Source organism: Triplophysa rosa, linkage group LG5 (assembly GCF_024868665.1).
Source record: "Triplophysa rosa linkage group LG5, Trosa_1v2, whole genome shotgun sequence".
Lineage (NCBI taxonomy): Eukaryota > Metazoa > Chordata > Actinopteri > Cypriniformes > Nemacheilidae > Triplophysa > Triplophysa rosa.
The window spans coordinates 36,901-61,060 of NC_079894.1; the positions used below are offsets into that span (position 1 = coordinate 36,901).

At 41.6% G+C, this 24,160-nt stretch overlaps 1 protein-coding gene across 2 annotated transcripts; it reads right to left on the reverse strand.

Moving 5' to 3' along the window:
• Positions 1-24,160, reverse strand: LOC130554802 (keratin, type I cytoskeletal 9-like). Of its 2 annotated transcripts, XM_057334674.1 has the most exons (4): positions 23,979-24,160; positions 23,306-23,558; positions 4,235-4,399; positions 1-3,950 (listed from the first exon to the last, which is right to left on the reverse strand). In XM_057334674.1, exons 3-4 carry the CDS (start codon positions 4,386-4,388, stop codon positions 2,224-2,226), a joined length of 1,881 nt encoding a protein of 626 aa, XP_057190657.1. In that variant the 5' UTR covers positions 4,389-4,399; positions 23,306-23,558; positions 23,979-24,160; the 3' UTR covers positions 1-2,223. The 2 variants fall into 2 exon arrangements, with proteins under 2 accessions (XP_057190657.1, XP_057190656.1); XM_057334673.1 differs by lacking the exon at positions 23,306-23,558.

Below are 24,160 nucleotides of genomic sequence, written 5' to 3' on the forward strand. Positions count from 1 at the left end.
TTTATTTATTTTTGATTAAAATGTTTGAATGTTTGCCGGTTCCCGCCTCCTTCCTTCCCGTTTATTGAGCTTTATTACATATACATTTTAGTAAAGTTTTATTTTGGCATTACATATTTTACGTAAAACAATAAGAGCAAAGTCCATTAACAGGTTTCTTTTCCATTTTTATCTCATACTAGAAATCATGCACTTACACCTCAACATTGAACACACGAATCTCAACCATGGTAACAATCAAAAACTATCATTCATTAAAAAAAACTCTAAACACAACAGATAACAGTAACAACAATATTAAAGCAAAAATTAAGCCAGCAAGAACTAAAAATCTTTCTTTAAAAGAAAAAGACATAAGAAACACAGAATTGAACATGCTTCAATGCATCTTGGGAACTTACAAACTCTTGCAATATTGTATTTTCAGAATTCACTGTTTTGTAAGTTGGGCAAACTTTCTGACGCATTTTGGCCAAAAGTATATGCAAAACAATAATTTGACTCCTTTAACTAAAATGTGTTTGTTCAAGTTTCTTATTTATCTTTGTAGGGAGAACATTTAGCAAGTTGGATTTTTTACAGTGTGAAATAATTTCACACCCTGTGATCTTGAAGACCCTCTAAATCAGTGGTCTCAAACTCAATTCATGGAGGGCCGCAGCTCTGCACAGTTTAGCTCCAACCCTAATCAAACACACCTGATTCATCTAATCAAGGTCTTTAGGATTACTAGAAACCTCTAAACAGGTGTGGGTTGGAATTGGTTGGAGCTAGACTGTGCAGAGCTGCGGCCCTCCAGGAACTGAGTTTAAGACCACTGCTCTAAATCAATGGTTCTCAAACTGGTTTTCGAAGAGACCCCTAGTGGTATGTGACACTACAGGAAATTAAAAACTATGTATAAATGTTGTGTTTTAAATACAATTTAAAATGTTACATGATCGATAAATACGGAATACATCTCATAAAGCCTATGTGCAATTTTAATATAGATTTTTTGTTTATTTATCACTGTTTGATGTAACTCAGGCGTGACAGGCAGCTCAAACACAAAGCGGGAGCTGACAGACGCTTGTGAGTATCTCACTCTCTCTCTTCCGATGAGCTGAGTGTAAATTAAGCTTCTTATGTATTTCTGCCCTTGAACTCAACTCACCTCATAATAACACACCTGTAAAATTTATTATCTGATCTCTACATATCTGTTTGTTATATACAGCTGTTTTCTGCATCTTTATGCATATATTATTTATACGTATCTTCTGTGTTAAATATTCTTTCCTCATTGTCTGTCTTTAATATAAGTTTGTAGTCTTTCTGCAAGTCCCCACAAATGCTTTACAGTGCACTATAGAAAAGTGTTTTGTGTCAACTATAACTTGCAGACTAACTTGAAAAAAAAGGAGAAAAACAAGTTCTCTAGTTTGAAAATGGCTTGTTAATAAAAAAGTGTTTGCATTATTAATAATACATTAGAGTTGAAGGACGAGGTGTATCTTATCATGAGGAAAGGGAAGATTCACAGACCTACTATTAATTATGTATTCATATTTTCTAAGGCGATCATTATGTGGTACTTGGAACAACAAATTTTATTAAAGGTGGTATAACTTCATCTGAAAAGTTTGAGAACCACTGCTCTCAATTACAAAAGAAAATACAACATTCATGCACTCCTGATAGAAACCCACACCCTCAGATAACACAAACAATATTACATTGCATTTTCAGATTTTGTATGTATTAGTGCAAAATGATTAACTAAATCAGTTATTAACTCTAAGCCTGAACCAGCTCCACCAGTTCTAGCAGATCCAGCATCGCATCTCTACTGAGAAAACCTATCAGTAATATTTACTAATGTTGTAAAATAATGGATTTTGTGTCTTTGAGCAGAGAGAGGGGGATAGGTTAGTGTTTTATGGTATTTTATTTCAGAAGAGCCTGTGGCTAGGTGTGATATCAGCCAAGGTATTTTAAATATATTTAATTTATTTTTACTTCGGTAAACAGTACTGATGAAGTTCTACTCTATTTATGCTAACACTTGTGCTTTTGCTAGCTAACAGTTAACCTCAAGAGGGAGCTTTCCTTTAATGTTTTATTTCATCAAAACAGGTAGATCAGCACACAAAGAATTCCAATAGAGTATATAGTTCAATTTTATATTTTGAGATAATGTTTTTAGTGACTAAAATAAATGAACTGATGCAATCACTTTTCTCAGTTTAGATGTATTTTAACTCCATTGGTCTTGCATGTTAGACCAACCACAGCTAAACCAACAACACTGGTTCTAACATCTTCACCAGTAGCTCCACCAATAACAGCTCCTCCAACAGCAGCTCCACTGACAACTTCAACAGCATAAGCAACTCCAACACTGGCAGAAGCAGCTGCACCAACTACAGCTCCACAAACAGCGGCACCAACAGCAGCTCCACAAACAGCTCCAGTTAAAGTTCCACTTGTAGCTCCACTGACTACACCTCCAACTACACCTCCGCCAACAGCTCCTCCAGCAATGGCTCCACAAACAGCAGCTTTACCAACAGTGCCAGTAAGAGCTGCACCAACAGCGGCTCCACCAACAGCAGCTCCACCAACAACAGCTCCGGCAAGAGCTCCAGCAACGACTCCTTTAACATCTCCACTAGAAACTCCACCAACAGCTCCTCCAACAGCAGCTCCACTGACAACTCCAACAGCATTAGCAACAGCAACTCCAACACTGGCAGAAGCAGCTGCACCAACTACAGCTCCACTAACAGCGGCACCAACAGCAGCTCCACCAACAGCTCCACAAACAGCTCCAGTTACAGTTCCACTTTTAGTTTTACCGACTACACCTCCAACTACACCTCCACCAACAGCCCCACCAACAGCCCCACCAACTACTCCATAAACAAAAGCTCCTCCAACTGCACCACCAACTACAAAACCAGCTGCTACGGCTGCCATATAAATATGACTCTTATACTTGGATAAAAACATCAGAAAACCGCTGTTTGGTTCTGGCTGACCTCCATTCTCTGCTCTGACTCTCTCCTCTGTCTTTTTCTGTGGTTTTATCCTTTCTTCCTCTTGGCTCTGTTTCCTCTCTTTTACCTCTTGCCTCTGTCTCCTCTCTTCTTCCTCTTGGCTCTGTTTCCTCTCTTCTACCTCTTGCCTATGTCTCCTCTCTTCTTCCTCTTGGCTCTGTTTCCTCTCTTCTACCTCTTGGCTCTGTCTCCTCTCTTCTTCCTCTTGGCTCTGTTTCCTCTCTTCCTCTTGTCTAAATATCTTAGCATCTTCAAACATCTGATTACTGTAGTGTCCTCCTCCATTCTGCTCTATCATTGTATCAATCTTTTGCAGTAGATCATTCACCTGCTCTCTGTTATTGTTACCGTTATTGTTGAAGACATGATATCTGCCTCCACACTGATCAACTACATCTCGTAAACCTTCATTCTCTTTAATGAGCTCCTCTGCTGTCACGTCTTTTAGCTCATCTCCACGAGTGAAGAGAATGATGGAGTATTTTAACACCTCCTCACCAAACAACTTAGCAATCACCTTAGGAATCTTCTGCTCCTGCTCAGTGAATCTGTCACCTACTCTAAACACAATGAGACATGCATGCGGTCCTGGACTGGATAAATAAACACTTCTGCCTATCTCTGTTATTAACTCATCAGGTTTCATCTGTGTGTCAAAGAATCCAGGAGTATCAACTACAGACACAGATCTGCCTGAAACAGTGTTTGGAACAGTGGCTTCTGAACATTTACTGGTTACTGATTTTGTACTCAGCTGAGATCTGAACACATTCTCTCCCAGTATTGTGTTTCCAGCTGCACTCTTCCCAACACCAGTTTTACCCAGAAGAACAATCCGTCTGGATGAGAGCCTGGACATAGTTTTGTCCTGGATGTTGATGGGATAACATTGCTGTAGATTATTTGGCACTGTATATAAAAGAAAACAGATCAAACAATGATTTAATTTGAAACAAGTACTTTCCTGTTTTATCTGTTAATATACGATAACTTATATACTACAGTTAAAATGTAAATACCAATTCTGGTTTACAAAATAAAGTAGACAATATCACGCTTCCTTAAACTCATATGCTACAAATATACATATCAAATTTTAAGACACTTTTTACATCATAAAATGTCTTTAAAATGGTCACTTTATGGGGTGAAACCAGAAGAAACACACAGGTTATATTTTGCAAAGCTCTTACTCAGTCCTGCATCAAAATATTGTGTTAAGTCATAAGTCAGCGGCGCTTCACAAACTTCACAGATTCCTGCAGCTACATCACATGTGTCTGAAGAGGAGCTTGTGTCTGGTATGAAGGCTTGATTTAAATAGATATTCATCTCATTTCTTGCCATATTAAATAAGCCTAGAAATGAAAACATTAACATGGTGTAAGAAGAAAAATATAATTTAAAATCTGATTTATAACCAATATTTATTTTCTATAATATTTCTTCCATAACTTTGTATTATACTGTTAGCCCTTATTTTTACAATAATATATTAGCAACACTGTTGCCAGCTAGTTACTGTAGGTGTTTTACAGTAAACTACTGCAATGGCTGTTTGAAGATACATTATTAAATAATCTATTAACACACTTAAATCACACAATCTTAGATGAATATCAAGTAATTAATAGATGAAAACACATAAATACATTAAGATCTCACCAGAGGAGAATTAAACACATAAAAACAATTAACATATTCACTTATTACAGACACCCATTTCACTTTGTGATTGGTACCGTGCCTGCTGTGTTTAAACTTGCTAGTCCATACCTTGCTGAAGAGGGCAAACCTAGATCCCACTGTCCCAGAAAACTTTAGACCCATTTCAAATGTATCTTTCATCACAAAGATCTTCGAAAAAGTAGTCCTTCAACAACTACAAACTTTTTTAGATGATAATAAGATTTTGAGGTCTTTCATCAGGTTTTAGAAAATACTACTCGACTGAAACTGCTCTTTTAAAGGTTCTTAATTATATTTTATTAGCTGGTGATTCTGGGGATCATTCTGTACTGGTGCTCCTAGACCTGAGCGCTGCCTTTGACACTGTTGACCATACTATACTGCTTACTCATCTAGAGCACTGTGAAGGGATAAAAGGGCGTGCTCTAAACTGGTTTAAATCATATTTCACAAATCAGTTTTAGAGTAAATATAAGAGGTTTTACTTGTGAGATTGTCTCTCTGTCTCATGGTGTTCCCCAGGGATCCATCCTGGCTCCTATTCTTGTTTCTCTGTATAAGCTTTGGGTTCCATTTTTAGGAAACATGGTCTGTCTTTCCATTGTTATGCAGATGACACCCAAATCTATCTGCCCCTAAAACAGAGTTCATATGGTCTAGAAGCACTCATGTCTTGCTTGTCTGATGTGAAAGCCCGGTTGAAATTATTGTGTTTGGTCCGTCGGACTCACGTACTCCAAATGTAAATCTTGGCGATTTAACCTCTTCGGAAAAGCCTTGAGTTAAAAATCTGTGTTATTTTAAATGACGGATTAATATTTGATAAACAGATTAACATGATGGTAAAATCCTGCTTTTCTCAGCTTTGACTTCTTTCTAAAGCAAAACCTATTTTATCCAAGTAATTTATGGTTTTATTACATCTAGATTAGATTACTGCATTTACCTGTATTTTGGGATTGGTCAATTAGCCCTATCTCATTTGCAGTTAGTTCAAAATTCAACTGCTAGGCTGTTAACAAGTACAAAAAACGTGAATATACCCCAGTTTCTACACTGGCTACCCATTCGGTATACAGTTGATTTTAATATTTTTCTTTTAGAGTTTAAATCTTTAAACGGTCTGGCCCCTTCTTATATATCGGACTTACTGACTGAACATCGGCCCATCGTTTCTCTTCGGTCATCCTACCAGAGTTTACTATGCATCCCAAAGTCTAAATTGAAATCCAGGGGTGACCGTGCGGTCTCAGTTGCTGCCCCTAGATTGTGGAATGCTTTGCCCCTCTGCATTAGATCTGCATCTTCACTATCTACTTGTAAATCCATGCTGAAAACTCACCTGTTTGACTTGGCTTTGTGTAATTGAAACTTTTTACTATGTTGTTTTAATTATTATTATTATTTTTTGTTATTAACTGTTTGGTACTGTTTGTTCTATTTGAATCTGTTATATAGTGCAGCACATTGGTCAACCTCGGTTGAGTTAAATAGTGCTATATAAATAAATTTGACATAGACATTGACTTTTTTTGGTCATCTGTCTAAACGTCTTGGTTACGGATGTAACCTCTGTTCCCTGATGGAGGGAATGAGACGTTGTGTCGAACTGACAGATGGGGTTTGACTTGAGAACCTATCATCTTCTGACTAGTTTTGAAAAGTCCAATGAAATTGGCGAATGAAATTTGCATGCCGGACTCCGCCCCCGGATATCCGGGTATCAAAGGGAGACAGCGTGCTGCATTCATTCACCTTTGTGCTGAGGAGCCTAAGAGCCTCTCTCTACCGCTGCTGCGGGCGGCACGCGTTGCGGCATGAAGGACACAACGTCTCGTTCCCTCCATCAGGGAACAGAGGTAACACCCGTAACCAAGACGTTCCCTTTCTGTTGGTCTCTCAATGTTGTGTCGAACCGACAGATGGGGTTCCTATGAAAAACGCCACGGCGCTGTGCCACGTCACAATCTCCAGCGAAGCGACGCTGACTGGCCTGGGTGTGTCAGACGTGAGCGCTAGTGCGAAATTGTAACCATCCAGTGGATGGGTAGGGGGTCCCAGAGTTTTGGAAAGGTGGGAAGCCCCTGCCACCGGCCGTCACAGGTGGAGGTCTTGTTTCTCTAACAGCAAGAAGCCGCCCGGCACCGTAAGGGCTGCTGGAGAAGCGCTATTTCCTCACTGAAACGCGCTACAGAGACCCCTTCCTACCGTAGGGAGAAGTTTAGTGGAGACATCAACATGGTCTTGCCGTCAGGGGAGAACTCATGGGAGGAATGTGCAGACTGAAGGAAGTGCCACAAAGTGGAGGTCCACCTAGGGAAGGTCATGAGTTACCAAGCTGGGAACCAATCATGAGGATACATCAGACGGAACCACCCTGCTGGGGGGGTTACTACGTCTGGAGCACTAGGTCTGGTTAGAGCTATGCGCTAGATAACTCAGCTGATACCTGGCCTAAGGAGGCAGGGCTGCTCTGCCCAGCCCGCCCTCAGGAGGTGCTTAGTGATGGATGGAATGCCTATTCTTCACCCAGTGGGGGAAGAAGTGAGGCGAAAATAGCACGCTGACCTGCCTAGGAGGGGGGAAAGTGCTTTCGCAGGAGTACGCCCTGTCGGTTGCCGGTCTTACCTTACCATGCAAGACTCGGGCTGACACCGGTTCCACGCGAAGGCTGTAGAACCTCGCAAAGGTGTTGGGCATAGCCCAACCCGCAGCTCTGCAGATGTCTGCCAGAGAGGCGCCCTGAGCCATTGCCCACGAGGAGGCTATACCCCGGATGGAGTGAGCTCTCACTGCCAGTGGGCACGGGCGATCTTGGGACCGGTACGCCATGGTGACGGCGTCCACGATCCAATGCGCCAATCTCTGTTTAGAGACAGCCCTCCCCTTCTGCTGACCTCCAAAACAGACAAAGAGCTGCTCAGAGCTCCTGAAGCTCTGCGTGCCATCCAAGTAGAGGCACAGTGCGCGTACTGGACACAACACGGATGGAGTTGGGTCTTCCTCCCCGGTGGGGAGCGTCTGCAAGTTCACCATCTGGTCCCGAAAGGGAGTGGTGGGAATTATGGGCACGTAGCCAGGCCGGGGTCTCAGGGTAAAGTGAGAATCTCCGGGCCCGAATTCTAGGCAATCCGTGGACACGGAGAATGCTTGTAGGTCCCCAAACCTCTTGATAGAAGCGAGCGCCACCGGGAGAGCCGTCTTCATCGAGTGATGAGAAAGAGTGGTGTCTCCCAGGGGCTCGAAAAGGGAACCTCGGAAGGCCCGCCAGGACCACATCGAGGTCCCAAGAGGGTACGAAGCGTGGACGAGGCGGATTCCACCTTCTCGCGCCCCTTAGGAACCTAATGATCAGGTCGTGCTGTTCCAGAGACTTTCCAGCGACTGGTTCATGGTGAGCTCCAATGGCGGCTACATACACTTTCAGTGTGGAAGGGGAGATATTTCTCTCGAGTCCCTCTGGAAGGACAGCACATTCTTGATCGAGCAACTCCGCGGGTCTTCTCTTCGAGAAGAGCACCAGGACGAGGATAGGCGCCACTTAAAGGCGTACAGCCGCCTAGTGGCATGGGCCCTAGCCTAAGTGCTGGTCTCAACCACCATAGGGGGATCTCCTCATCCCGTTCTGGAGCCAGACATGGAGGTTCCAGAGGTCTGGTCTCGGATGCCACAACGTGCCCTTCCCCTGAAAAAGCAGGTCCTTCGTCAGGGGAATCGGCCAGGGGGAGTTGTCGTCAAGAGCATTAGCTCCGAGAACCAAGTCCGGTTGGGCCAGTATGGCGCAACTAGTAGCACTTGATGCTCCTCTTCCCTGACCTTGCACAGAACCTGTGCAATGAGGCTCATTGGGGGGAAGGCGTACTTCCGCTTGTCCCACGGCCAGCTGTGCGCTAGAGCATCCGTGCCGAGGGGGGCCTCAGACAGGGAGTACATAGCGGGCAATGGGTGGTGTCCAGGGAGGAGAACAGGTCTACCTGTGCCTGCCCGAACTGCACCCAAATGAGCTGCACTGCGCGGGGGTGGAGTCGCCACTCTCTGTGGGGCGTCGACTGACAAGAGTCTGTCTGGTTCACATTCCCCGGGATGTGTGTGGCACGCAGGGACTTCGTCAGCTGTTGACTCCACCGGAGGAGGCGTCGGGCGAGTTGTGTTAACTGTTGTGAGCGAATACCACCCTTGTGTTCATATACGCCACGGCAGGTGTGCTGTCTGACCGGACCAGCACGTGCTTGTCCTGCATGAGAGGTTGTAGCCTCTTCAGTGCAAGTAGCACAGTCAACAACTCTAGGCAGTTGATATGCATCGCAGGCGGGGGCCCATCCAACGCCCGACACTGTGTGCCCATTGCACACGGAACCCCAACCCTGCAGGGAGGCATCTGTCGTCACCACGACATGCCTTGCAACCTGCCCAAGGGGGTCCCCCAAGGTCATTGAAGACCAAGGGGTTAGGGTGCGTCGGCAGAGATGCGTGATTACCATATGCCTGCTGTCCGTGTGCCACGCTCTCCATGGAACCCGACTCTGTAGCCAGTGCTGGAGCGGTCTCATACGCATCAACCTGAGGGGGATGACCCCCCCCGAGGATGCCATGTGCCCCAGGAGCCTCTGAAATAGTTTCAGGGGACCGCTGACTGTCGCTTGAAGAGGTTCAAGCAGTTCAGCACTGACTGTGTGTGCTCAGTAGTTAGTCGCGCTGTCATGGAGACAGAGTCGAGTCCCATACCGAGAAAAAAGATGTTCTGCACGGGGGAGAGCTTGCTCTTTTCCCGGTTGACCTGTAGTCCCAAACGATCTAGGTGCCAGAGCACCAGGTCCCTGTGTGTACACAACAGATCTCGCGAGTGTGCCAGGATTAGCCAGTCGTCGAGATAGTTAAGTACCCTCACGCCCTTCTCCCTGAGGGGAGTGAGGGTGGCTTCCATGATCTTTGCGAAGACTCGTGGGGACAGGGACAGACCGAAGGGTAGGACCCTGTACTGATATGCCCGCCCCTCGAAAGCGAACCATAGGAACGGTCGATGACGAGGGAGGATCAAGACATGAAAGTACGTGTTATGATCAAATTTAGATCTAACTTTTGTCTAGGTATTAAGTTTAAGAGTCGAGTCGATGGAACACTCAGAAGTCTGGATCCAGGGACCAAGAATGATACAGACACAGAAGTGCAGTTTCAATCAAAGTCAAATCTTTATTCAGAAAGGCCCAGTATATATGAAGGTAAAAGAGGAAGTGGGCTAGTGCTAATTATGGGCATAGCCACACTTCAGCCACGGACCATCATCATGCTCATAAAAGTGTAACGCTCAGCAATACGCGAGTTCTGCATTCTGCATACATCAGCAGATCTTAAGTCTGTCATGTATTATAATCATTAAGCAGGCCATGTACAGTCTTACACATAACCCTGTATCCAGTAAAACATAATAAAACATCAAAGTCAAACTAAATAATTTCGCCTTTTGCGGATTTTTATCTTTGGGATAAACTCTGTTTTTTTCAGTTGCAAGCATGTGAGTATATATGTGATTATAGAAGTCAAATCATTACTCTTGTGTGATTACGACTACCGGTGATTATAAACATACTTATAAAACTCAAATCATAAAAAGAAAACATTGTAAGTGTTGAGAAGTTTTGATAAGGTTAATAATTAAGATTAAGTATCTTATCTTGATTTAAGTATAAAATTGAATAAAATTTTATTCCTCCTCCTCCTCATCAGGTTTTTCCTTCTCTGATTCGGTGTCTGATAGTATGGATATTACTGAAGTGTTAGCCACAGCCCTATCATTTACATTCACTCTTGCTAACCCTTCATCATTTTGACCGGCTACTTCCTCATATCTCGCAGGGATCTGTTCATATCCATGTTCTTCAACAGCAATACCTCTCATTTCTATTTCCTCTGGTTCAAACTCATATAGCTCAAAATAATCTTCAGAATCACCCTCGTCAGTGTCGTCAAGCATTTCAGATGCCCAGCGTCTTGTGCCATGATCACCTTCTTGTGATTGTCGAACTATCATTGCTGTGTTAACCTTAGTTATAACAACAGAGCTCCGTCTTGCCAGCATTACGTGGTAAGCCCCTTGTTGTGATAATGATGTGACAGAGCGCCTGACTAGACCAATAATACACTGCAACAAACAAGGCAAAATCATTATCAAAACCACTATGGAAACCATTATAGGGAGAACTGTGCTAACAAGCCAAGTTGCCCACCCTCCCCCTAGTTTGCCAAACCAATCGAGCCAATCAAGCCAGTGTGTCTCAACTTTGTCTGGATCTGGGATGGCCTCTTTCATATGTGTTAAAAGATCAGTAATGTTGTCCGAGTAGTCTAGAATGGAAAAACAACAAGATACTCCTAACATTTACATACTCCTCCCTTCTCTGCGGTCAGCATATCCAGGGCTAATCTATTCTGGGTAACTGCTTCTTTCATTTTCGTAATAGTTATAGAGATGTATCTCAGCGCCTGAGACGTATCATTCTCGAGAGACAAAACTTGCCATGCTAAACCATTTATTTTATTCAACTCAATGATAGTTCCCATACCAGTAAATAAATCCAACACTGACCATCCTATATTCTCTCCTGGGGTTGTCCACGGCTTACCTAATGTGTGACCTTTATATTCATCGGGTATAGTCCTGAGTTCCCTTTTCTGTCTGTTTGTTACCATTACTTTACCGTCAAGTCCCTTCTTTTTTTAGAATCGTCGTTCCTGTAGACATAATAGCAGGATAACAACAACCTCTCCAATCCCCTTCTTCCAGGTGGATCTATGTTCTACACGTATAATTGATATTCTAAATCTGGAGTCAGTGCCTTGTGCCTCTGGTCCGTAATATGCCAATACGTCTGACAAAGCGCAATCTCCTTTACAAATATAGAGACTTTCACCATCCCACGCTCTTAGTTCTTCCCTATTTTGTCCTATGCCCAGGGCCACTGAAATAGGGTCACATTGGAAACTTTCAGTTCCTCCTGTCCTCAACATTAACTTTAGAGGGTCATCGAACGGGTATGTCTTTCTTAGTTCTCGTTTCGGTATGGTTTCATTTACCTTCTTTGCAAATTTTGGTTCACATATTAGAAAAATGATGCAAGTTATTAGTACCGTGATCGTTTCTATTGCAAAAGGGATTTCTCTTAAAGAAAATATCTTCCTTTCCTGTGAACTTTGAGAATTGTGACTTAGTAGATGTTGTTTATACTCAAACTGCTATACAATTTCTAACTAAATTTAAAAAGTGAAATTCCATCAAACCTCCACTCTCATGTTAAAAAATGAGAGTCAACAGCCCAACTAAAAGATATACTGATCACACTAATGGTGACTTGAAAAATACAACATTTAAACCTCAATTAGAGCTTCTGTAGATGTACACTGTAAAAATTAAAGGTGTCTCAAATATCCTGTTGTGTACTCAAAGAACCTTAAACTGTAATTTAAGTGCTTCAAATCTCCTTTTCTCATAATAGGGTTATTGGTGGAACCATCTATAGTCTTTGTGGTTCTTCCAGGAACTTATAAGATTCTTGAATAACCCCATATTCAGTTCTGGAGTCACCTTTTCACTACACTGGGACCTCAAAGTGCTTTGCGGGTTATTGAAGGAACTCAAATTCTAAAAATGGTTCTTGTAAGATCTGTAAACTTGTAAGTGGTTCCTGGAGAATCTCTCTTGTACAAGACAGTATGGACCCCCCATAATTCTGCATGAAATTTTTAGTGTCTGATCATTTTGATGTTTTATGAGAATAAGAATAGTCCAAAGTTTGTTTTTTGGCCTCTGCTACGTGAACACACATTTTAAAATCATGCACATGATTAGAAAAGGCTAAAAAAAAATGTATATTTCTTACTATTGATATTATATTAATTGGAGACTAAACATTTTTATTCTATAAGTGGATCCTAAGTCACGGAAATCTTTTGAAAATGTAAACATTGTTGTGCTTTCCATTCAAACAAACTGCAGCTGCTCTGTGTGTTTATTGTGCAGTCTCGCCCACCACAGTACTGTGGCGCTGTTGGCCCAATGTCGCAGCGTCAATGCATGTGGCGCTTTCGTTAGTATGTGTGTTTAACTTTTTCCAGCTCTGCGCAGACCAATCACCTTATGACAAAAAGCATACGGCATTAGCATAGCATCTCTAAAACATACAGGGCAGTCAGTTCACAAATAGATCTCACTGTGCTTTGATGTCATACACCCTTCCGTCTGCGATCAAACATCCCGCCACAGGCGGGAATTCAAAATAACGGATCGCAACAACCTCTCGACTGTCCCCTTGGAGGTAAGTAAAGTCAAAATATATAAATAAATTAAATATACTAACTATATTTTATATTAGACTGTAAATCGTATTATATTGTATTGTCATTGTGTTAAATGTCTGTACTAGAAGCTTCCAACACCAAAGAAAATTCCTTGTGTGTGCAAGCACACTTGGCAATAAAGCTCTTCTGATTCTGATTCTGATATACTATTTAGATAAATGTATACTGATACTGTGACACGTCTAATTGTATGGCCGTTTTTGGCTGTTTAAAGTAAAGCGTTTATTTACACAGCGAAAGCAGCACTTGTTTTAGCCGATATGCTAACGAATATAAGTTAATTATGAAGCTTATGGGGCTAACGTTAAATGGGTAACGTTAGTGTTAAATGACAAACAATGACTTTTAGCCACTTTTAATGAATGTATAGCTCTTTTTTTACATATTGTTTGTGTTGAATGGTTTCCCCACCTATGTTACATAAATTGTCTGTAATTAAATATTTTTATCATATTCAGTTCTGTTTTTATCCTTTTTTCTCAGAATTTTCTGTATTTTCCAGTTGAGCAGACAAAAAAAGTAAGTATTGTAACCGAGCGTTTGTGTAGGTTCGCCTGAAACTTGCATTTAATAAAATAAGAAACGTATGCTCTGGGTCTGGTCCAAAACTCTTCTGGTTTATTAGTAGAGACCACATGTAATCCAACAGCACTCTAGTTCTTAGTGCGCATGCCCACCCCGCCAGCTACGGCGAGCCCCGTGGGGAAACGGTATTGCACACACACACACATACTACAATGCAAATGCACTCAGTATTACAAAATAAAACACTCACATAAAATCTGTTACATATGTCCCCCCTCCAGAATAAACGTCCTCGTTTATATTCCAGAACAATAAAGCATAGAAACATACATGGCCAATACCAATAACAACTCAATGCACATTTTATTAGTAGTACACATTACATGAACCGAACACAGCAGTGAAGCAGAGATGGCAAAAGTACACACATCCTTTACTTAAGTAGAAGTACAGATACTCATGTTTAAAAGTACTCAAGTAAAAGTTGAAGTACTGACTAAACTTGTTTACTCAAGTAAAAGTATAAAGTATGGGCTCTAAAATGTACTTAAGTAAAAAGTAGCCAATACGACTACCTGTTTTAGACTCACGCTGGTACCTCACAACTGAACTACCATTATGTAGAACACAAGCATAAAAAAGACTGATGGAATAAATCTATGTGCCACTACCTACTAGGTAGTGGAAAAAAACACAAATTTATAATACAATTATGATGTAAGACAGGAGTGTAAATGACAAGCGTATTGATAATTGTGACAGAATTCCCTTTGTCTCAAGTTCTCAACTATAATTTCAGCTATTCTTCGTGTTGCCTTCCACCTTGGTCCGTGGCAGCTTCTTAGACTACTAGCCTATGTCTGCGATGCGTAATAGCCAGGAAATGACTGTTTGGTACTGTGATTGTCAAAACATTTTATAACAGAATTTCACTGCTTTCAATTTTAGATTAACTGTCCCTTTAAATTTTAAGCACAGACCATTCATGGACATATCATTATACAAAGGTTGTAGACACTTGGGAGATCTTGTCAAAAAGAGAAAACTGAGAAATAAAGAGATAATTAATTAGGCAAGTCAATTTACTTGGTAACCATTACTGTTTTTCTCGATTTGTTAAACACATTTCTTGAAATTATGCCTCGCTTTAAAATATTAAATGTTTAGCCTCTTACATTGTACGTTACACTCGTTCAACATTAAAACTGATGTCAGTGTTGCTAGATTAGGTGGATGATTTCCAGCCCAAAGGCTCACTAAAACCTACTCACTCCAACAAAAACCAGCCCAAAATTTTTACTTCCAAAATAATGTGATAGTATTTTATTGCTATGTCAATCAACGTTGATAAGGATCGTTTTTTATTTCCTTATAATTTTAATCATGACAAGATGAAAAAATATAATAAAAATCAGGAAAATAGATCAAACAAGGCAAATGCATTAAGAAAATAAGACTAATAGGATATGTCCAGAGACCACTTCAAATGGCAATCAGGAAATTAGCGCATTTTTGTGCAAAAGTGCCCACTATAATTAGTTCATCGAAAGCAACGCAATGAGCAGGTATTTTTCACTCGTTCATGAACTTAACGCACACACCACGATAACAAAAAACATGCAATTCATACATACTAATGAACAACAGCAACAATAATGCGCTTACCTTAACGAGCTGCCTTAACTTCTGACAGTACAGTACATCTTTCGTGAAGTATATGTTTGTAGAACATGCGAATAGCTAAATAGCTAAATTACACATTTAAAATCTGGTCCTTTCGCGCTAAAAAACCCTACCATTCACGAGTAACCACATGATGCAGAATATTACGCTCGAGATCTGAGAACAGTTACTACGTCTTCTTTGATTTGATTGGTCACCGCTTTGCTCTGTAAACAGTAACTCCCGCCTTCTTACATTTGATTGGCTAGTGGCCACCTCACACAGCGCTTCAGCTTTTAGACAGACCTATCATTAGGTTGAAAAAGTCACGCAATGACAAGAAATAATATTGATTGTGCATCAAATACAGATTAAAACTAAAGTAACGAGCCTGGTTTGAAAATGTAAGAAGTAGAAAGTACAGGTATTTGCGTAAAAATGTAATAAGTGAAAGTAAAAAGTCGTCAGAAAAATAAATAGTGGAGTAAAGTACTGATACCAGAAAAATCTACTTAAGTACAGCTTCCCATCTCTGAACATGACACCACGAGAATAATGTAAGGCACCCTTTTTTTTAAACTGGAAAACACATTTCAAACAGTGCTATGCATAGAACAAACCCAATACATATCAATACAGTATCAATACATAAAGTCACTGAAACGGCCAGGAGGTTTTAAAATCCTCCCAGTCCTACCCACATGTGGTTCTGACCTCTTTAATGAACACAAGTCACCAGGTGAAACCCTCAGGTCTCACTGAGGAGACACACACTCAAGTCCATCTGATGTGCCAGCCTCCAGGGAGGAGGATGTTGGCAGAGAACTGGGCACGTTAGAGAAAGTCTGTTTTTTCGGCAGCGAAGGAATAGGCAAAGTATAAGGCCACAGCCTATTATAATGCACTACCTGCGCTCGCTCCTCAGAGTCCAAAGAATTGACTATCTGATACGTTAGTCCCAGTTCACCACATGAATCCATAACTTTTACAATTTTGTACGGCCCCTTCCAATGGGGTGCCAGTTTCATGCGACTTTCCACAGGATTGTTCAGCCACACCATAGCACCCACAGTATAAGGCTGGTGACACACTCCTTCGTCATGGTACATTTTCTGACGGTCATGAGCTGCCTCGCTCTGCATGCGTGCACCGCTAAAGGCAGAGTCCAGCTTTTTCAGCAATGAAGCAACAAAGTCAGCATGGGATACTGTCATCTGCGAGTCAAGAGCACGTGTAGGTAACAGAACATCAGTCTGCACCCGTGCCTCCCGACCGTAAGTCAAAAAGTATGGTGTGAAATGAGTGCTGGAGTGGGGTGACGTGTTATAAGCAAAAGCAACATGTTTCACATACTCATCCCATTCTCCACCATGGGTCAGAAGTGTCTTAACCAACTGATCAATCAGTGTCCGATTGAAGCGTTCCACCATACCATCCGATTTTGGGTTGTAGGGAGTGGTATGCGTTTTGTTGATGTTCATCAAGTGGAAAAGGCTCTGGATCACCTGCGCCTCAAACTGGCGACCCTGGTCTGAATGCAAAGTCTCTGGAACACCGTGAATAAGAACATAGTCCTCAAACAGGCAGTGTGCAACAGTCTGTGCGGTCTGATTAGGCAATGCATACAAATTGACAAATTTAGTAAAGTAGTCCTCCACAACCAGCACATAACGATTACGTTTAGAGGTTGTAGGCAGCTCTAAAATGTCCATAGCCACCCTCTCAAATGGCCGAACAGTTTGGGAACCGCCCATAGGTGATCGGTGGGACGGAAATGGACCGCGACGGGTCTGGCATGCCTTGCATTGCTCACACCACGCTCTGATGTCCCTGTACATAGAAGGCCAGTAGCTGAATTTCCTTGCCCGCTCCCATAGTCGTTCAGCTGAAAAATGCGCAGAGGCTGGGGCCCCATGCAACTGCAGAGCAACCATGCAATCAGAAATGTCCGGTGAGTTTGCCGTAGTCACTCCCTCAGGAGGATCAACACCATCAGAGGAACATGGAATGTCAGTACTTGGTTGATTTGAACTCACCACATTAACTTCCAACACCGCTTCACCACCAGACTCCACTGCACCCCAGTCGGGTGTTACAGGGCGCCGTGAAAGGGCGTCTGCATTCTTATGCTGATTCCCCTCCTTGTGCACGATGACCCAATTCAGTGGATCGAGCTCCATAATCCATCGCCCTCTCCTTCCTGTCGGGTCATCCGCAATAGACATACGCCGCAGAGCTAACAGGGGTCGGTGGTCTGTGATAATGGTGAAAGAAGCAAGTCCGATGTAGTGTCGGAACTCTCTCACAGCCCACACAATGGCCCATAGCTCCCGATCAAAAGTAGACCAACGCCTCTGTGTGGCATTCAACGCCCGGCTGGCATATGCGACCACATGTTCGAGGCCGTCCCTATCCTGAGCCAGCACCGCACCGACAGCCACGTTGGATGCATCAGTGATGACTTTGAATGGCACATGAAAGTCAGGCAGTATCACTACAGGCTCAGATGACAACACATTTTTAAGGAAGTTGAAAGCCTGGTCACATTCAGAAGTCCATACAAAGGTAGCATTCTTCCCAACAAGTTGGTTCAATGGAGCTGCGTGCTTAGAGAAGTCTCTGACAAAACGCCTGTAATAGGAATTTAGTTCCACAAATGCCTTAACCTCTGATGGAGATTGGGGAACTGGCCAATTTAGAACATTCTCTGTGTTCCGTGGATCAGGCTGAAGTCCCTTTCGAGAAATAACATGGCCCAGAAAAACAACATGATCTCTGGCAAGGTGGCATTTTTCCGGGTTCAGTCTCAATCCTGCAGACTGAATTCTTGAAAACACTTCTGTCAGGCTAGACAGGTGTTTCTCGAATGATTTGCTGTAAATTAAAATATCGTGCCATGGGAGTCCCCTCAGGACCAGCTCCATTAGACGTTAGAACGTCGCAGGGGAATTAGAGAGGCCCATTGGCATGGATCGCCACTGATAGAGCCCCTGTCCCGTCGTGAATGCCGTCTTTTCTCTGTCTTCTTCGGCTACTTCCACCTGCCAGTAGCCGTTAGAAAAATACAGTGTGCTGAACCACACAGTGCCTGACAATGCATCCAGAGTATCGTCCACGCGGGGTAGGGTGTGAGAATCTTTCACAGTCACACTGTTCAAGCATCTATAGTCGATACAAAATCGCCACACGCAACATTTCTATTTTACCAAGACCACTGGCGATGCCCAAGGGCTGTAGCTCTCCTCAATGACACCCTCTTCCAGCAGACTAGCCACTTGTCTCTCTATTTCAGCACGTTTTTCAGGAGATACCCGATACGCGTGTTGCTTTATAGGAGTGTGCTCTCCAGTTCTGATATAATGTTTAATTAAGTTGCATTTACTGGTATTTTGCTCAGAGGAACTGAATATATCATTGTATTCCAGCAGCAATGCTGAGAGTTCCGTTTTTTCAGTTTCTGAAATAGGTGACTTTTCCAACCATACAGGAGGGGCGACCCCAGATGCAGTTGTTGCAGCTACATCAACTGGGGCATGAAACAGCTGAATGTCAGTGTCATCAACAGAATAAAACTCACCCAGGTGCATACCTTCTTTCAGTAAAATGTCCTGTCCAGTAGGGTTCAAAACCCGAGCTTTTGTCAGTCCATCGTGAACAGTGGTTACTGTGTGAGCCACCACTAAGCTGAAAGAATCTGCCACATTAGGTTCCAAATAGCCATCAAAGTCGCTAGACCAATGAGTCACATAAGGAGAGGATACCTTAACAGGTACAACTGACTCACTGAGGGGCGTTAAGGTCATTGTGGTCGCCAGGGACACATTGCAGCAAAGTGGAACAAAGTCTTTGTTGGTGAGGAGAGGAACTGAAATGTCCCAGAGTTGTAACTTGGCTCAGCTGAGTTCTAACGTGGCGTGATTTTTCAACAGAAAGTCCCACCCCAACAACACAGACTGTGTGGTTTCTCTCAACACGTGAAATACATGCTGCCATGACTCAGTCCCCAGCTGATGGTTATGATTGGAATGTTAATGTCATGGTGCCCAGCGTGTCCAGGACCTGTCCATTCACGGCTCGAGCCGCCACATAATCCTTTTTCAGAGGGCAATTGCGAAGTACTGGAATTGACATGCGAAACTCTGCACTAATGAGCGACACACTGGAACCGGAATCCACTAACATTTGAACTTCCACGCCTTCAATTACTCCTCTCACATAAGACACCAGCAGGTCTTGGTTGGTGTTCGTGACTTCATCAGTATCTTTGGAAATTGAATTACTGGTAGTAGTGTTGTCAATTCCATGGGCAATATAGCTGGCGTTTGGGCCACAACATCAGCTACAGTACGTTTCCCGGCCCACTACGTCGTTCCCCTGCGCCAGGAGACATAAAACGTACGCCACGCTTCCTTGAGTCATCCTCATAGCTGTACCTTCGGCGTGGACTGGGGCTAGGGCTGCGTCTTGAAGAAAACTGCACAGAGTATGAGTCCTTGGAATCACGATAATCTGTGCCCGACTTATACTTTTCACAGTGTTGGTATGATTGTCTCTCTGGTGAACGGCCTCTCCGTGCACTGTCAAAGACACGTGACTGGCATCCACGGCCACCACAGTAGCACAGACACATTCCATTAGACTGAGAGTCACACTCCTCTATCGCTCTAGAGCTCGCTTCGGTTCTCAGTTTTTGGTTCTCCTCTCCCAAACGTCTCAGTTCCATTCTTATCTCTTTCATTTCTTCTGCTAATTTATCTACTGCTCTGTAAAGTCCAACATTATCCTTTCCAGAGTGAACAGCAGCCACTGCCCCTTCCTCACTAATACTGTGAGCAGCATTAACAGTCATATAATCAGTCTTTATCGACTCTCTAGCATTTTCGCACCGACCTGCAATTGTGACGGCTTCCTCTAAATCCATAGCTCCTTGTTCCTGACATTTTGTTCTGAGAACCGGGTCTAAACCAACCAAGAAACGACGAAATGTTCTTCTTTTTGAGCCTTGTCGCCATATTCAGGAAAAGCTTCGTCAACCAACCTGCTGATCTCAGCCGCATACACCTCCAAACTTTCCCGTGGAGCTCGAGGGCGGGCCGAAAGGAAGCGATCCATAAACTGTCTTTGTCCAAATGCCTCTTTGAGTTTCTCTTTCGCAGCTGTGTAATCCGCCTGAACGGCACCGGGAAGGCTGTCCCACAGCAGAAACGCTGCGTTGCTCAGACGTGTCGGTAGAATTCTCGCCAACTCGTAACCGTATGAAACATCGTCTTCATCCTCCGTGAGCGCTCTGACCGCGACCTCGAACTGACGCACCCAGCATAGAAAACTCTGCATCTCATCACCGGAGAACGGCGGCGGCAGCTCAATCCTAATGTGTCTGCTGCTTTTGTCACCATCCCGTCTCGGGTGGAAATCAAACTCCTCTTTACACCACATCCTTGAAGCTTTGACCACGCGCACCCTCACTTTCTAAAACTTTTGGAGCTAAACTAACTAGTTAAACACCCGTCACGCCACTCTCACACGAACGCAAAAAAAAAAAAACGCTGCCACCAATGTAACCGACCGTTTGTGTAGGTTCGCCTGAAACTTGCATTTAATAAAATAAGAAACGGGTGCTCTGGGTCTGGTCCAAAACTCTTCTGGTTTATTAGTAGAGACCACATGTAATCCAACAGCACTCTAGTTCTTAGTGCGCATGCCCACCCCGCCAGCTACGGCGAGCCCCGAGGGGAAACGGTATTGCACACACACACACATACTACAATGCAAATGCACTCAGTATTACAAAATAAAACACTCAAATAAAATCTGTTACCGTATTATATTTATTATGTTATTTGTTATATTTGCACATGTAAAAATACTCACTGACAATGAAAAAATCTGAATAAAGTGGATTATTACAGTTGTTGCTACAAAGTATAAATAGCCTATTGTACTCCTTAACCATAGACCAAAGCAGTGACTTCCAGCATTTTAATATTTTGTTTATTGTTACATTTGTAAACAAATTTGTGATGTGCTAAATGATTAAATGTAACGTTTTATGAGACTTTATCTATATCCCTCTTTTTTTCTCCATGTCTTATTCCCAGGGACACCCCAAGGCCAACAGACCCAGCTCCAGCCCACCCTGATGCTCATCCTTGCACTGCCTGGGACACCTAAGGCCAACAGCTGCAGCTCCTGTTCTCTTTTTGCCATAAATACATATCTACTTTAGCAATACAAAATTGTGAAACGCACTATAGAAATTATTTTGACGCTGCCTACATGGATACTCACACCACCTGGTAATAGCAGGAACCCCATTTGGAGAAAACAGCATTGTTTTTTTCTTGCTTGCAAGGATTTGCTTTTTGGCAAATTACAACTTTACCATCGGTGTAGGCTTTGCTATGAGACACTATGTTTTTTCTGGACTTTTGTACTATTGTACTTTTGTACAAAGTACCTGAAATATTTCTGTATTTATATTTAAAGTTAAGGAAAATTATTTGGTTAGTTTTGTTAAGATGAATTTATAACAATATCACCAACAAAATATTAATTATACATTTGATTTCATGATTTTAGAATTGTACAATATTAACTATTCTGTGAATATTTATTCAATGTAAATTGTTGTTGTTTATCAATAAACTGTTTGCTTTGTATTTGGTTTTAGTATTTATGGTTATTAAAATATTGTGAATAGCAAATATAAACTGTGAAATGGTGCCTTGAAGCACCCAAGATGTTTCCAGACCATTTTAATAAAAGGGACCCCCAAGAAGCCTTGAGGGTTCCTCAGAGAACCGCCCTTCATTAAGCGGTGCCTTGAGTTTCCCCTGAGGGTTCCGCCGGTGTGGCAATGTGAAGAACTCCAAATGGTTCCTCAAAGAACCTTTCATTTTCACAGTGTATGACCCACAGTAACTAGCTGCCAACAGTGTTGCCAATATATTACTGTAAAAATGGCTGGTAAGGTCTAGGCATTATTTAGTCAAAGAAAATGCACAAATAGACTATACGCAAATACGGTATGTCATAAAATTTTAACATTATAATGATGGATTTGATATAAATAAAAGTAAACAATAATAAATCAAAATTTTAAAAATGATTTAAGAAAACAGTCCTTGTGTAAATTATATAAATGTATAACAACCTGTAGGTGTGCCATAGTTGTGGTTAAAAGAAGCTATGGATGTGACATACGTTGTTGTCAGGCAGAATTCATACTGGTATACGCTTTGATCATTGCGTGTGAGTTTGTTCCACATAACATTGGTGTCTGTAGTAGCCCACTTAGAGATTGTGTGGTGACAGCAATACCTTTTGACTTTCACAGTTTGTTTAAATCCACTTTGGGTTTAGTTTTATTTTTTCCATTTTAATTTCACGCATGTAGCACAATTATGTGGTCTTATTGCATTAACACAATTTATAATTTTTTATTTTTCCTAAAATAATAGAAGTAAAATGTGACAACATGTAACACATTACAACATTTTCAAAAGGGATTTCTCTTAAAGAAAATATCTTCCTTTCCTGTAAACTTTGAGAATTGTGACTTGTAGATGTTGTTTATGTTCAAACTGCTACACAATTCCTAACTAAATTTAAAAAGTGAAATTCCATCAAACCTCCACTCTCATGTTAAAAAACGAGAGTCAACAGCCCAACTAAAAGATATACTGATCACACTAATGGTGACTTCAAAAATTCAACATTTAAATCTCAATTAGAGCTTCTGTAGATGTATGACCCACAGTAACTAGCTGCCAACAGTGTTGCCAATATATTACTGTAAAAATGGCTGGTAAGGTCTAGGCATTATTTTGTCAAAGAAAATGCACAAATAAACTATATGCAAATACTGTCATAAAATTTTAACATTATAATGATGGATTTGATATAAATAAATGTAAACAATAATAAATCAAAATTTTAAAAATGATTTAAGAAAACAGTCCTTGTGTAAATTATATAAATGTATAACAACCTATAGGTGTGCCATAGTTGTGGCTAAAAGAAACTATGTGACATACGTTGTTGTCAGGCTAAATTCATACTGGTACAGTACACTCTGATCATTGTGTGTGAGTTTTGTCCACATAACATTCGTATATGTTATTGCCGTTGAAAGTGTCTGTAGCCCACTCAGAGATTGGTGATTTAAATCCACTGAAGTTAAATCCAATCCAACCCAAGTTCAGTTTTATTTTTCCATTTTAATTTCATGCATGAAGCACAATTATGTGGTCTTATTGCATAAATACAATGTATACTTTATTATTTATCCTAAAAAAACAGAAGTAAAATGTGACAACATGTAACACATTATAACATAACCATGTGACATCATAAAATATTATCTGATAAAAATCAACAAATAAATGAAGAAACTCAGCAGACATATGAGAATGAATGCTTAATTTCATAAATAAGGGATAAATGGCAATTAAACAATTGGCATTAATTCCTGATGGCCAGTTTTAACAATCATGTTTTAAGTATTAGTTTAGTAAATTTTAAATATTGCTCAAATTTCTTTTTACTTAAAAATTTAAGTCGCTTAACAATATTTCAATTCATTTCTCACACAGCGGATGGGAAAGTTCTTTAACTTGTCGTTTGCACAACTGTAAAATATTAAATAATCAAATAAAATTATAATTATAATAAATGTTAATTAACAGTAGGCTATAGAAATAAACCTACCTGAAGAGTACTCAAAATTCCAGTGAAATAGTTGGAGCCTTGTGCTTCAGACGTAAAGACTTGAAAACAATGCTTTTTCGTTGTGAATTTAATTGTGTTTATTTATGTCATGCATTTATGCTGTTCTATTTAAATAACTCTCTGGTCTGGATAAGCGTGAATGTTGGTGTATGCTGTCTGGT